General features: G+C 45.0%; 1 protein-coding gene across 1 annotated transcript in view; it reads right to left on the bottom strand.

Annotated features, from left to right (window-relative positions):
* The window catches only part of RADIL (Rap associating with DIL domain), a 346,241-nt gene that overhangs the window by 72,129 nt on the left and 260,877 nt on the right, over positions 1-13,235 (bottom strand). Inside the window, exon 7 of the mRNA XM_086940689.1 lies at positions 8,528-8,756. Within this exon, the coding sequence (XP_086796815.1) occupies positions 8,528-8,756 (229 nt within the window). The remainder of the gene's footprint in view (positions 1-8,527; positions 8,757-13,235) is intronic.

Genomic DNA, 13,235 nt, shown 5'->3' with positions numbered 1-13,235 from the left:
TGCCATATTAGGATGGCCTCATACAGATGCCTTTCCGTGGCGGCAATGCATGCCTGCATTTTTAACATTGAGCAGTGTGGCCGGCGCATCATAATTGGCATGGCGGGACCGCCGCTCACGTGACGGACGGTCCCGTTTTCCACAGGGATGGCGGGTGGGCAAAGTCCGTCCGCCATCCTAATCAGCCCCTAAGCTTCTAGGTCTTGCCTCCAGTTAGGGGTCTCTCTATTTTATGGCCATGAATCAGCAAGCTTCGGAGTTCATATTCAAACCCCCCCCCCCCCCCCCCCTCATGGACCAAGACTAGACTGGAGAGGTAAATCACCATGTCCCAAGATCACACAGTGCACCACAGCGAGATTCAAAACGAGTCGAAAGGAAGGTGGGAGAGTCGAGCCTGAGTGTGTTCAGTCTGGGGTCAGCAGGGCTGCTGCAGCTGCTCTGTGATGGATGCTTTGGAATCAGACGGGGAGGAGGCAGGAGCCCTGCAATGGCTCTGGGAAGTAGTATATTCCAATACCCACCTCTGCAAAAGGTTATGGTTTAACTAGAGCTGTTGAACTAGTTGAGAACCTGCTAACCTGTCTTCTGCACCGCACCACTAAGACTGTACCCATCAGTGACCTTTTGTGAGCACAATAACCAATACAATATCTGACACAAAGAATGATTCCTGCCAAAGTCTACCAGTATCTCGTCTATTCTGTCAAATTCCATAGAACGCCTCGTGTCAGTAATAAAGTCTGTTAGAATGTGTTCAATCTATTTATTGACCTAGGCTTCTGTTCAGCACCCTCCGAGGCCTGGGTCCTTTTGTTCATCAAAGTGCTGCTTGCAGATGCGGAAGGACCAGAATACGACTAAAAGTGAGTTATTGAAATGTGCACCACTTTATTTCCAAGCAGCAGCTGCATGCGAGGACCCAGATTTAGTAAGATTCTACATCAGGGTTGTGTCATTTTGGTGGCGCAACCCCAACACAAAATCATTTTGGCATTTACTAAGCCACACAAAGCCACTCAGAATGGTTACATGGTTTAGTCAAATACAAAGTAGTGCAACACAACGCATAGCGCTGCATTGAATTACTTTGCATCAGATAGGCATTATATGTGGGGAGCATGGGCAGTCCCACGGATCCACCGATGTATTCTGAGGCAAACCCAGATTTACAAAGACTTTCAAACTTGGGGTTTGTGCCAAATTGGTGTGCATATTCAACAGAGGCGTAAGAAAGACAAATAGAACTATTTCTTCTCGTTATTTCCTCTTTCCATGTGTGCTGAAGAAATAAGAATATGCCTCTTTGGAAGATTTTTGTGCAAGTAAATACTCCTCCCTTGCACCACACTGGAGGGGAGCCCACATAGGTCCTAGGCAGGACACAGTAGGGCATATGTACAAGGAGACTGTGCTACCAGGACGTCACTTTTTTTCGACGTTCTGGTGGTGCAATGCCCTGCACCTAATTTACAAAGCCTTGAGCCACTTTACATGGCCTAACGCCGCTCTGTAAACATGGTGCCCTTCAACACAGGTATCTGCATGAAAGGGGCTTGCAATGGGTGTTGCTGGGGGCATTCCAACATCGATTGCTTTTTGACGCTGCCCTAGATTCACAAGGATCTGTAAATCTGAGGCAGTGCCAAAAACTAACGCCATGCAAAAGCAGTCGTTCAATTAGTGCAACGAGGAGAAATACTTTTATTTCTCCTCATTTTTGCTTTTTCTACGTGTGCTGCAGAATGCAGCACACATAAAGGAGCAAAACGCCATTAATGATTGTTCTTTCGCAGGAAGGTGTCCCTTCATACACAAACACAATCTTTAAATAATTGCGATTTGCAATTTCTGTGTGTGCTGCAAAATGCAGCACACATAGAAGAAGCTAATCACCATAATTGATTGTTTATGAGCAGGAAGCGACACCTTCCTGCAAATAAATAATCATCCCTGCAACACAGGCACCCTTGCACTAAGGCGTAGGGGTGTGTGTAGGCACTTCTTTATAGCAACAGTGCTAGGGAAAATACAGGGGTGCGCCGTATTCTTGTAAATATGGCGCATCCCTACGTTTTTTAAATGACGCAGCGTGGCACTATAAAATTTGCCGCCGTGGTGCGCCATTTCCTTGTACATATGCCCCAGTGTGTCAGCGCAAGTAGACAGGACAGCAGATATACCCTATATATTGGGTTATCAATAGAATTAACACATAAACTGCACACCTAGTAGTAAAGTGCACTCAGGGAAACAAATATGGTGAAGGAATCAAGGGAAGCATGCAGTAGAATCTGTAGTATATCTTTGAAAGCAAAAAAGGTTGTATGACAGAGGCAGGCATGGCTCTGCCATGCGTGCCTCAACAGCGCTGCCCGAACAACAAATGCGTCTTAACAACACATTTCTTTACCATGTATACCTTTTCCATGCAATTTCGTAGTGAAAGCATGACTGGTAAAGGGATATGTGTGGTAAAGATCACACAAGCCCAAAAAACTACCCTGCCCCCCCCCCACCCTAAAAACGACCCGACCCCCCTCCTGAGCCCTAAAAACTACCCTGAAACCCCCCCCCAGCCCTAAAAACGACCGACCCCCCTCCTGAGCCCTAAAAACTACCCTGAAACCCCCTGAGCCCTAAAAACGACCCTAACCCCCAACATCTTAGAACTACCCCGACCCCCCCAAACCCTGAAAACAACCAGACCCCCATAAGCCCTAAAAACTACCCCCCAACCCTGAGCTCTAAAAGCTACCTCCAACCCTTAAAAACTATCCCCACTCCCCAAAACCCCATCCCAGCCCCACTTACCAGCATCTAGACCGCACATTGCCTTAACCATGTATATGAATGGTTAAGGCAAGCTCGGCTCCGCTTGAGGGGAAACGGCACGCGTGGCTCAACGCGTGTTTCAAAGGCTGTTTCTCCCCCAGAAAGCTTAGTGACTAGAGCGAGAATGTTTCTCACAGGTTGTATCCTGTGTAGCCACAGGGATGTGCAGGAGATCAGGAGACACTGACACATTCTAGAGGACAATGCTAATGTGTACCCCGCCCCCATTCCTCACTGCATTATTTGTTGGTGGTGATCTTTACATGCACCTCTCATGGGTCTGCTCCCAGACACTAAGGCATGACTAGACAGGCACAGTCGTAGGCACTGCACATACACTGATGCCAGTTTGGCCTTGGTTTATGTTGGATTTCCTTGTTGGACGTACAATTTATCTGCAGTGACTGCATGGCCAGGTGTAATCCTACCCCTCCTTTGATGATTGGCATATATCACATCAATGGGTGCTGAAGCAGGAAAGAAAGCATGTGCTTCTTCACGCAAACCTGAAAATCACCTATTTCCTTGCTGTTTTGACCTAGATGTGTGGCAAATTCTAAACCTTTATCTTCACTTCGAACCATATGCTGACTCTGTATTATTGGTGAAATGGGTTAAAACCCACAGCTTTGGGATGCGACCAGCGTAACTGACCTACGACAATTTCAGAAGTCTTCCATTTCGTCAGTCGCGGAGGTCAGTCATGTTGTTTCGCAGTCACCGGTCATCATTAGACACTGACTTAATAAGAACAAAGAACTCATCTACACTTAAAATATAACAAGCCTCCATACTTTAAGGCCTGGATATTTATTGAACTGCAACACAGTTGGAATTTATTAGATGCGATTAGAAAATTTCAGAGAAGAACATGCTGATTTTGGTGCTTACTGCACCAAGATCTGCACGTTACACAGTAATTACAGAGTACTTTTTCCTTGTTGAATTCCAGTAGTTATGGCCTGTCAATACTAAACAAGGTATGAGAATTTTATTGCACCTAATAATTTACTGGTGATACATCTTCATAACTTGTAATCCAGATCCCCCTGGACACAGGGGTTTGCACAGGGGTCGGAGGGCAGCCGCCCACTCGTAAGAAGCAATTACAGTGTGGACTTGTTATCCAATCGATGGTGCACTACCTCCAGCCTCCCTTCCCCTGGGCCTCGCTTAGACACAGATTAAAAACAGCCTCGCTTTCTCTTTTCTTCCGAGCCTCTTGTCCTGTTGTAAAAATAGCAGGGCCCTGTATTATTAATGCCCCGACTTACTCTTGCACGCCTCTCTGATTACAGGACCTGACAAAGCAGTTCAGTAACTTGATAAAATGAGGTCTTAACATGAGAGAAGTTAACATATTCGATCAGTTTTCAACAGTGCAAACATCTCCAGGGACTGCATGCTGGAATGCAGCAGTCCAGATCCCAGTGGAAGGCCACAGAGGTAGACATCTTGGAAAGGTGTAAGACTTGAATTATGTAATAATGAAGGCCATTCCTTTCCGCTCCAAGGGCCAGTATTTTTAGCTTCTTCCGGAAAGGTAGACGGTCCTGGCTCGTGACATTTTCCTACCTGTTAGGGGCATGTTTTCCGCAGAGTATGCAAGGTCCCTTGAATTAACCATCCTCCCAAGGTACATACCAGCATTTTAATCAATCTAACCACCTCAAATTAGCTTCTCACAGATGTGCCTTTAGTCACTGTATCAAACTGTAGTCTGTTTTTTGTGAGATGGGTGGCCTGAGTAGGTGGGTCAAGGCCATGTTTGGAACACTCCACCTTACTATATCTTCTTGATCCAGCCCCGCACTGACGTGAGAGACGCGACGGAGTTCAAGCCTAATGGGTTCTATGTACAAACCATTTCAAAGATATTACAATGTAGCAGGAACACAGATACCATTTAGTATGGATTGAATCAGCTGGATCCGCCATTCACTAGACGTAGAACTTCTTGGGAAGAAGACCTCATCAACAAGACTTTGAGCAAGATATCAGCGGGCCTTCTCTCGTCCGGTCTTTGGGTGACCGCCCTCCTCTCACTGCATACACTAATGTGTATCCTGTACTGCATAGAGGACGTGGTGGAATGGTAAACACTCATGGTTTGGTGGAATTAGCTAATATAGGCAGGAGAATGACTACAAATCAGCCACTACCAGATCTCCATTTTTTCCCATAATGGGCAGAGGGGTGGTACCTATCTGCTGCCACAGTCTGTGAATGAGGTACGAAAACAATTAGTTGTCACCAATTCAGTGACCACTGACAAGATGACTTTTGAATCTCTTTAAACAGTTTACGTTGCTTAGGGGCACATGCATCAATCTAGGATTTTGCATTTCCTAAATAGCGAAAATTAAGGAATCGCTATTTAGGAATTGCAAAATCCTATGCATCAAGAAATCCTAATTTTTTTTAGGATTTCTTAAATTTCGGAATTTGCGATTCCTTAATTGCGAATTGTAATTAAGGAATGGCATTACATTGATTAACACGAGGGTCAACCTCGTGTTAATTTGCACTTCCTATTTCAAAATTCGCATTTTTTAAAAAAATGATGCATTGCATTTAAGGAATCGCACAAATGCGATTCCTTAAATGCATTCGCATTTTTAGGAAATGCAAAAAAAAGCGAATTTTGAAAAATTGTTTCATGCATCCCAAAAACGTATTTAGGAAGTGCAAACGGCCGAATTTACCGATTCGCACCGTTTGCACTTCCTAAATAGGTTGATGAATGTGCCCCATAGTGTATTACATGTCAAAGCTTGAATTTAAAACAAAATAGTTCTAATTTTTAATACAGTTCACAGTATTCTTAGACAAGTTCCTTTAGGGATCCAATTCATTTAAAATGTAGAAACAGAACATCATTACCAAATAACGATTTATAAGAGAAAAATAAATCGATGGCTCTTACTGTCGCAGTAAGCACTGACTACTAAAACACCAGATGGAAAAGGCAGAGCAGAGATGAATTACAAGTATTCCTGCTCCGGTCGAGTGTGTCAGGAAAACAGGTCGAGCAGCCTGCTCTTTCATCTACCACTATCTCAGCAGGTTGCTAAATTGCCTTTCCTTTGCACTGATGCTTCCTACTTCCTAAAAGTGGATGCTGCTCTTCATTCAGGCACCGTGCATCCTGTATCACTAAAGTAGTAATAGCAAACTAATATTCCAGCACTGTTGGAAGAGGGCAGAGATGAATTTGCATGGAGCACATCCAAGTGAAGAGTTGAGTCCACAGCTGGCTGGACACCCTCCTGCCAGATGGCTTTTAGAACTATGCTGCCGGGTGGTGACGTGGGAAGGGGGAGGGGCAGGGTGGGGGTAGTAAACTATGGATGACGGCCAATTACAGGTAAGTAAACATATAATTAAATAAAACGAATTTCGTTGCGCGCACTGCATCGCATTTGGCGGTGCAGTTCGTGCAACGAAATTCGTTTTATTTAGTTTTACGTTTACTTACCTTCATCCATAGTTTACTACTCCCCACCCTGCCCCTCCCCACGTCACTGCCCGGCAGCAGTTCTCACCACTAACCGCTACTGCTCTCTCTGAATCAAAGAACAGCCTTTGAAGTATACTGCAAAGCCTGGCTCTCCCTTCTACAAGTGTGTCCCATGCAGCTCGCAGGAATACAGCAATCCACAAATCTGTCTTAGTAATTCCTCTACCTTCACCCACTCCTCTAGTTAGCCCTGGGTCTCCCAAAATGGAATCCAGAATTTTCCATGTATTGTATTGTTCACAGGCACACATACACCCAGCACATGCACAGAACCTACACGCACTGCACAGCACAGCAAATCTTCTATGTATAGTGCCACTCACAGGAACACATACCCCCAGCACATGCATGTAACACACAAGTACTGCACATCACTGCATCGGTAGGTATTGCACCATTCACAGGAACACATACACCCAGCTAATGTATAACACCCACCCACACTGCGCAGCACTACATATCAATCCAATGTAGGCCAAGGGTGAGTTACACACACTGTAGGCAACCTTTCAATGAGTGAACCCGTAGGTCTCACTCCATTGACACAGATAAAAAGACTTGTTCTCTTCTACTGATCACTACACGTTTGCTCCCACCACTATCCTCGTGCTATTTAACTCCTAACAAAATCAGTAGCCTTTCACCACTAATCCATGAGACAGGCCTACGTCATGGAGCACACGCATGAGCCGTGTTTACCCACAACCGCAAAATTCATCCCCAGGGATCCAGACACATTACAGTGGGGGTACTCACAGCATGGGTTCACATCCATCAGCATGTGAGGGACATTTCTGTACCACACAATGACATTGTATAGCTATTCCGAGGTTCTGTGATGGACATAGTCAACCACCCTGCAGTAGGGTTTTCTGTAATCTACGAGTCTAGTTTTCATCTAATTCTTCCAACTTTATACATGTTGTATGAGAAACTTACGCATACCTTGTGCTTTAAGTCTTAGGGCCAGATGTAGGTAAATGTAAATGTCAAATGTAAATGTATAGGCATTTATATAGCGCACTACTTACCCGGAGGGTCCCAAGGCGCTTCGACCGCTGCGAAACCCTTCCTGGCTTCCCTGAGAGATGGTCCCTTAATGGGTATCTCCAGGGTGAGACCAGGCATCCCCGGCGGTCTGGTGGGGCCGTTAGTGAAGATGAGGCAAGCTAATGCCCAGAGTTGCCGAGTGTGAACGCTGATCAGAGTGGGCACCGAGGCGAGAGAATTATCGAGTCTGCTGACCGTGGTGCAGAAACCTGCCGCGCCGGGAATCGAACCCTGGTCCCGGGCCGTCCTCTGCTCTCGGGTCTGCCGCCTCTAACCAGTGAGCCACACTACTTCACCAAGGTGACCATTTACCGGCCGGTAACGGCCGATTTCGGCCGTTATCGACCGGTAAATGGGTTTTTGGAATGTAGGGGGGCAATTTTACCGAATCGGTAAAATACCGAATCGGTATTTTTTACCGATTCGGTAACTTCTAGATGTAGGTGGGACTCTTCTGAGTCCCAAAGGCCTTTCAGAGTCTATATTTTACCACCCAATTCAATTGGGTGGTAAAATACCGAATCCAGGTGTGCATGCACATGTGTGCATGCACACCTATGCCATGTGACAGACAGACATGCCCTTAGGGCATGTCTGTGTGCCACATGGCACACATGCCTGTATTTGGGGTGCTAGAGGGTGTCAAAGTGACACCCCCTGCACCCTTGCTGGAATCGGTATTTACCGAATCGGTAAATACCGAATCTTAACGATTCGGTATTTACCGATTCTGTAATACCTACACCCCCCCCTCTATTTTACCACTTCTTAAATACCGAATCGGTAAAATTCGGTATTTAAGAAGTGGTAAAATAATATTACCTACATCTAGGCCTTAGTCACCAACAAAGCAGTGATTTCCAAAATCTTGCGTCAAAATGTATAACTATGCAAAAGATTTCTTAATTCTTGAAAGGAACTAAATTGACTATCTTATTGGCATATAAACTGTGTTCAACACATCTAAGTTCAAGTAGCTCTATGCATGGATTTGGGATGTTTCCTTTAATGGGTGAATTGTGCAAAACTATTATAAAGACATGTTTGGTTATTGATAGATCCTGTTTATAAATCTAAGCTGATGAAGACTTGTTGAGTCCCGATCCGCACCGCAAGACTCACCCTTTTCCATCAGCTGGTTGAAGAGTAAGGTGTTGGAGAAGAAGAAGAGATAAGCAAACATCTGCGAGGCGATCTCAGGGTGGACTTCATACTGGTGGAGAAGGTCCAGTGTGGCTTGATAAATCAGCACGACTCGCCGAACTTCATCAGGCACCTGAGCCGATAACCGCCAGGCCTCACTCGGCAATGGGCTGCCCTCGAGGAAGGCTGGCAACGACACATACAAGGCCTAAAAGGCAACACAGAGTTCATTACCGATGCGTATCAAAGGGGATCACACCCTCCTGCCAAATTTAATTTCTCCTTCTGTAAAAAACAAAAAAAATTCTAAATCAACGTCTCAATTTTCCTGACTGGACATTAATTAAAAAATCTCTTTCTACCTTTTGTCTATAGACACCAGGAAAGATAGGAATTTATGGAGAAGGGCTTCTCACAAAGTCGAAAGAGACACTCAAACCACCAGGAAGGCGCAATATTGATGTACCAACCCAACACTTTATTACTGTCATATAACCCATTTTTAACCTACAGAAGAAGCATTTATGGATATTTTCCAGTTTCCTTTTTCCAGAAAGCTCTTAGTGCAACGAGCGTAACAGCTTTCCACTGTGACAGATTTATTTTTCACTTGGGATCCCCTTTAAAGCTGGAGTACTACCAAACTATACTTACTAAAATCATGTCTGATACACACCCAAAGCTGGACCAGAGCTAAAAGAAGCCCTGGAAAATGTTTCCATACTGCAACGAGCAAATGGTTAAAGCAAATGAGACAAAACTGCTACAGGGAGTTTGGAGAGAGGGGTACCTCAGATAAAAATATATTTTTTAAAAAGGAAACAAACAATTTCGTTCACACCACAGTTTTTCAAATATATTGACTAAAAAGACATTCAATTTTACATCAAGTTTTAAATGACATTCATACAATGGTCTAATACTTCTTAGACTGGCACAGTAGCAAGGACTATTATCACTCAGAAGAGGAAAATCATGCATATACCTATGGGAAGAGGGTAGGTTGCTGCTTTTGGGCTGCTCTACGGCTAGATGAACTGTGGGGCATATTACCAACAACTAGCGATAATTATCGCTATGTTGGTTTAGCGGCGATATTTTTATCGCCGAGCTGTGGCGATTTTTATCGCTTAGGAACCTTGCTATTATCAAGGTTTATCTCGTAAGCGATAAAAATCGGGCCGAAATGCATGAATATCGCTGAAAAGTCAGCGATATTCATGCATTACCGAGCTAATGCTCTTAGCCATGTTATCCACCTACCATTGGATAACATGGCTAAGAACTGCTCAGGGCAGGCGTTAGCTTTTGGAGATATTCGCGCTTAGCGTGAATATCTCCAAAAGTTGGTAATAGGAGATAGCGATGTTAGCGACTGTTTCCAGTCGCTAACATCTTGGCACGCCCACTTTGCATGTCATTAGTGATAAACATCACTGACATGCAAAGCGGGGCCCAAGATGGTCGCTATCTCCTACAAGCTGTCGCTAACTGGTGTTAGTGACAGCTAGATAATAGGGAGATAATTTTATCTCCACTTTCTTGGCTTTTAAAGCCAAAAAAGCGGAGATAAACCTCCTTGATAATATGCCCCTATGTATCTCTGTGCCATTATAACCCTTAGCCTAGCTGACAGTGAAGTTGCAGTACATTTCGGATAAAGAATATGGATATGTTCAGACCTAAAAACAGGATGCAATGATTACAGAAATAGACGCCTGCATCTGAGCAACCCGGGAACATTTGAAAGAAATTCCCCCAGGCATAAACTACTAAGCTAACTGCAGTATTATTCTGTCGAGAGATTCTGGTTAACACGCAAAGAGGAGTCAGAGCAGCAGCTCTGTTCGTCAATCAGAAATCGCTGACCATTAACATGAAGCCCTGATGAGAGTCCCGGAACCAGCAGACTGGGCCTTGAAACGTGTTGGCACTTTTTTTCAACATGGAGGAATTTGAATAAACTTGTTGTGACGTGAGGGATTTGCATTGTATGCCCCACGCACACACTCCAAATATTTTCCCGTGTTTGGCACATGTTTGGCCCCAAAAACAAGATAGCAATAAGAGTATTCTATTTTCTGATGTTATGATGCAAAAGTGCAACTTTGTTGTATATAAATGTTTCTGGATATAAGTATTGCATGCACTGCCTATTGTGAATAGTCATAAGTATTTTTCATGTTTTGTATGTTAATTTGAAAAATGCGTGTCTCTTTACTTCTCATGCAACTAAAATCTTTTTGGTAAATATAAACAATTAAACACACAAGATGATGGACAGAATGTTGCACAATGGCAAAACATTCACCCCCAGTCACAGATCTGGGTTTAATCCATCGTTATTTTGCTCACCAAGCCACCCCAGTTCAAAAATGGCCATATGCAAATCAGTCTTGACCCTGCGCCTCATGGGAACAGTCCAGACTGAACTGCCAAGCCATGTCTTCCCTTGACCGGAATCAAGCATCCTAGGACCGGTTTCTGGCCATCAGCCATCTTCAGCCAGGATAGCTTGACTCCAGTGGCTTTGTGAGCACGGGACCCACGTCTGGGCATACCCTTCCCACATAGGGTGAACAGCAAAACACACAAGATGATGGACGGAATGTTGCACAATGGCAAAACATTCACCCCCAGTCACAGATCTGGGTTTAATCCATCGTTATTTTGCTCACCAAGCCACCCCAGTTTAAACATGGCCATATGCAAATCAGTCTTGACCCTGCGCCTCATGGGAATAATCCAGACCGAACTGCCAAGCCATGTCTTCCCTGGACCAGAATCAAGCATCCTTGGACCGGTTTCTGGCTATCAGCCGTCTTCAGCCAGGATAGCTTGACTCCAGTGGCTTAGTGAGCACGGGACCCACGTCTGGGCATACCCTTCCTACATAGGGTGAACAGCAAAACACACAAGTTGATGGACGGAATGTTGCACAATGGGAAAACATTCACCCCCAGTCATAGATCTGGGTTTAATCCATCGTTATTTTGCTCACCAAGCCACCCCAGTTCAAACATGGTTTAAATATAAACAATTGCAAAGAATGGAATGGTTTAATAAAAATTCCTTTCAAACAGAAAAGATAGTGGTCTGTTTTTTGTTCAAAAATAACAAGAGCATAACGTCAAACGGAGCCAGGTTCCTCTGTTTGTATTCAATTATAACCCCTAAAGCAGTGCGCTGCACCCAGCATCCCTTTTTAGGTCTCGCCTAATATATCCTGCCGAGATAAATAGGCGAGATTATAGTAAGCAGAAAAGAAAAGTCTACCTAGCTGCGGATCGCGTACAGTTCATGTGAGCTATGCGCGTGCACATCATCGCCAGCCACATCATACACCACCATTTGTCTGTGCCTCGGCATCAGACTTCAAAGGCTGCCGCTCCCCCGCCCCAGCATCAGACTTCAATGCCAGAGCTTGTTTTTAAACTTTGAGCGCGAGGCTCACTTTTGCCGACGCCAGCGCGCATGCTTTTTTGACTTTCGCTTTCACCGTTACTTTGCTTCTTTTTTTAAAAACTTTGAGCATGATGCTCACTTTATTTTTTTAGCACACGTACACAACTTGAGGCTTGTTTATTTACATTTTCGCCCACCTCTAATTCCATTCAGAGTGTAGATGAATCGTGTACCATGAAAAAATTCACCATGCTCTGGAATGGGGGAATGGGGGGTTTTTTCTCTTATTTTTACTGATTCTCGCTAAAATCTGCCTAGCATGCTTTCTTTCTTCAAGAAGTGGTGCCTTAAAATAAATCACATATGAGCAGAAAAAAAAGCAGATATAAGTGCCTCTCCTAACACACGAAGATGTCTCTTTCATTTCATCCGAAGTGTTTTACGAGCTATCGCTTGCTGCTGGAATTAAATGAAAAGCAATTTCAGCTGTAAAATGACCCGAGAACGGCTCAATATAATTTCTTACCCTTCCAAGTCCCCTCCGTTTTAAAACGGGCCCATCCTTCTTATCCATCCATTTTGTTAATATTCCTCCGCTTATTAAGATTGCATTTTATTTTATTAAAGACGTCTAAAGCGCCTATGACCAACTTAAAGCTAGTTTCCTAGTGCTAGCTAGCCCATACAATACCAATGAGTGATACCAAAACGCAACAGTATCTCCTCAAAAAAGACTGTTTAATCTCGCAACTGCTCTCTTTCTGCGGTTGACGGACCTCCTGTCGCACGTCAGTCACATCTTGTATTTAGTACCATCATTGGAAAGCTGCAATGCTACACACTTATAAGGTCCTCTCACCCTCACACACCCTCACCCTCACACCCTCACCCTCACACCGCCTCACCTTACACCCCCTCACCCTCACACCCCCTCACCCTCACCCCCTCACCCTCCCTCATCCTCACACACCCTCACTCACCCTCACACCCCTCACCCTCACACCGCCTCACCCTTACACCCCCTCACCCTCACACCCCCTCACCCTCACCCCCTCACCCTCACACTCCCTCACACATCCTCACTCACCCTCACACCCCTAACCCTCACACCCCCTCACCCTCACACACCGTCACTCCCCCTCACACACCCTTACTCACCCTCACCCACAACCTCACACCCTCACCCCCCTCACCCTCACCCCCATCACCCTCACACCCCCTCACCCTCACACACCCTCACCCTCACATCCCCTCACACACCCCCTCACCCTCACACCGCCTC

This window comes from Lissotriton vulgaris, chromosome 10 (genome assembly GCF_964263255.1).
Source record: "Lissotriton vulgaris chromosome 10, aLisVul1.2, whole genome shotgun sequence".
In the NCBI taxonomy this organism is placed as follows: domain Eukaryota; kingdom Metazoa; phylum Chordata; class Amphibia; order Caudata; family Salamandridae; genus Lissotriton; species Lissotriton vulgaris.
The sequence above is the reverse complement of the archived record's forward strand: the minus strand, read 5'-3'. Positions and strand labels throughout refer to the sequence as shown.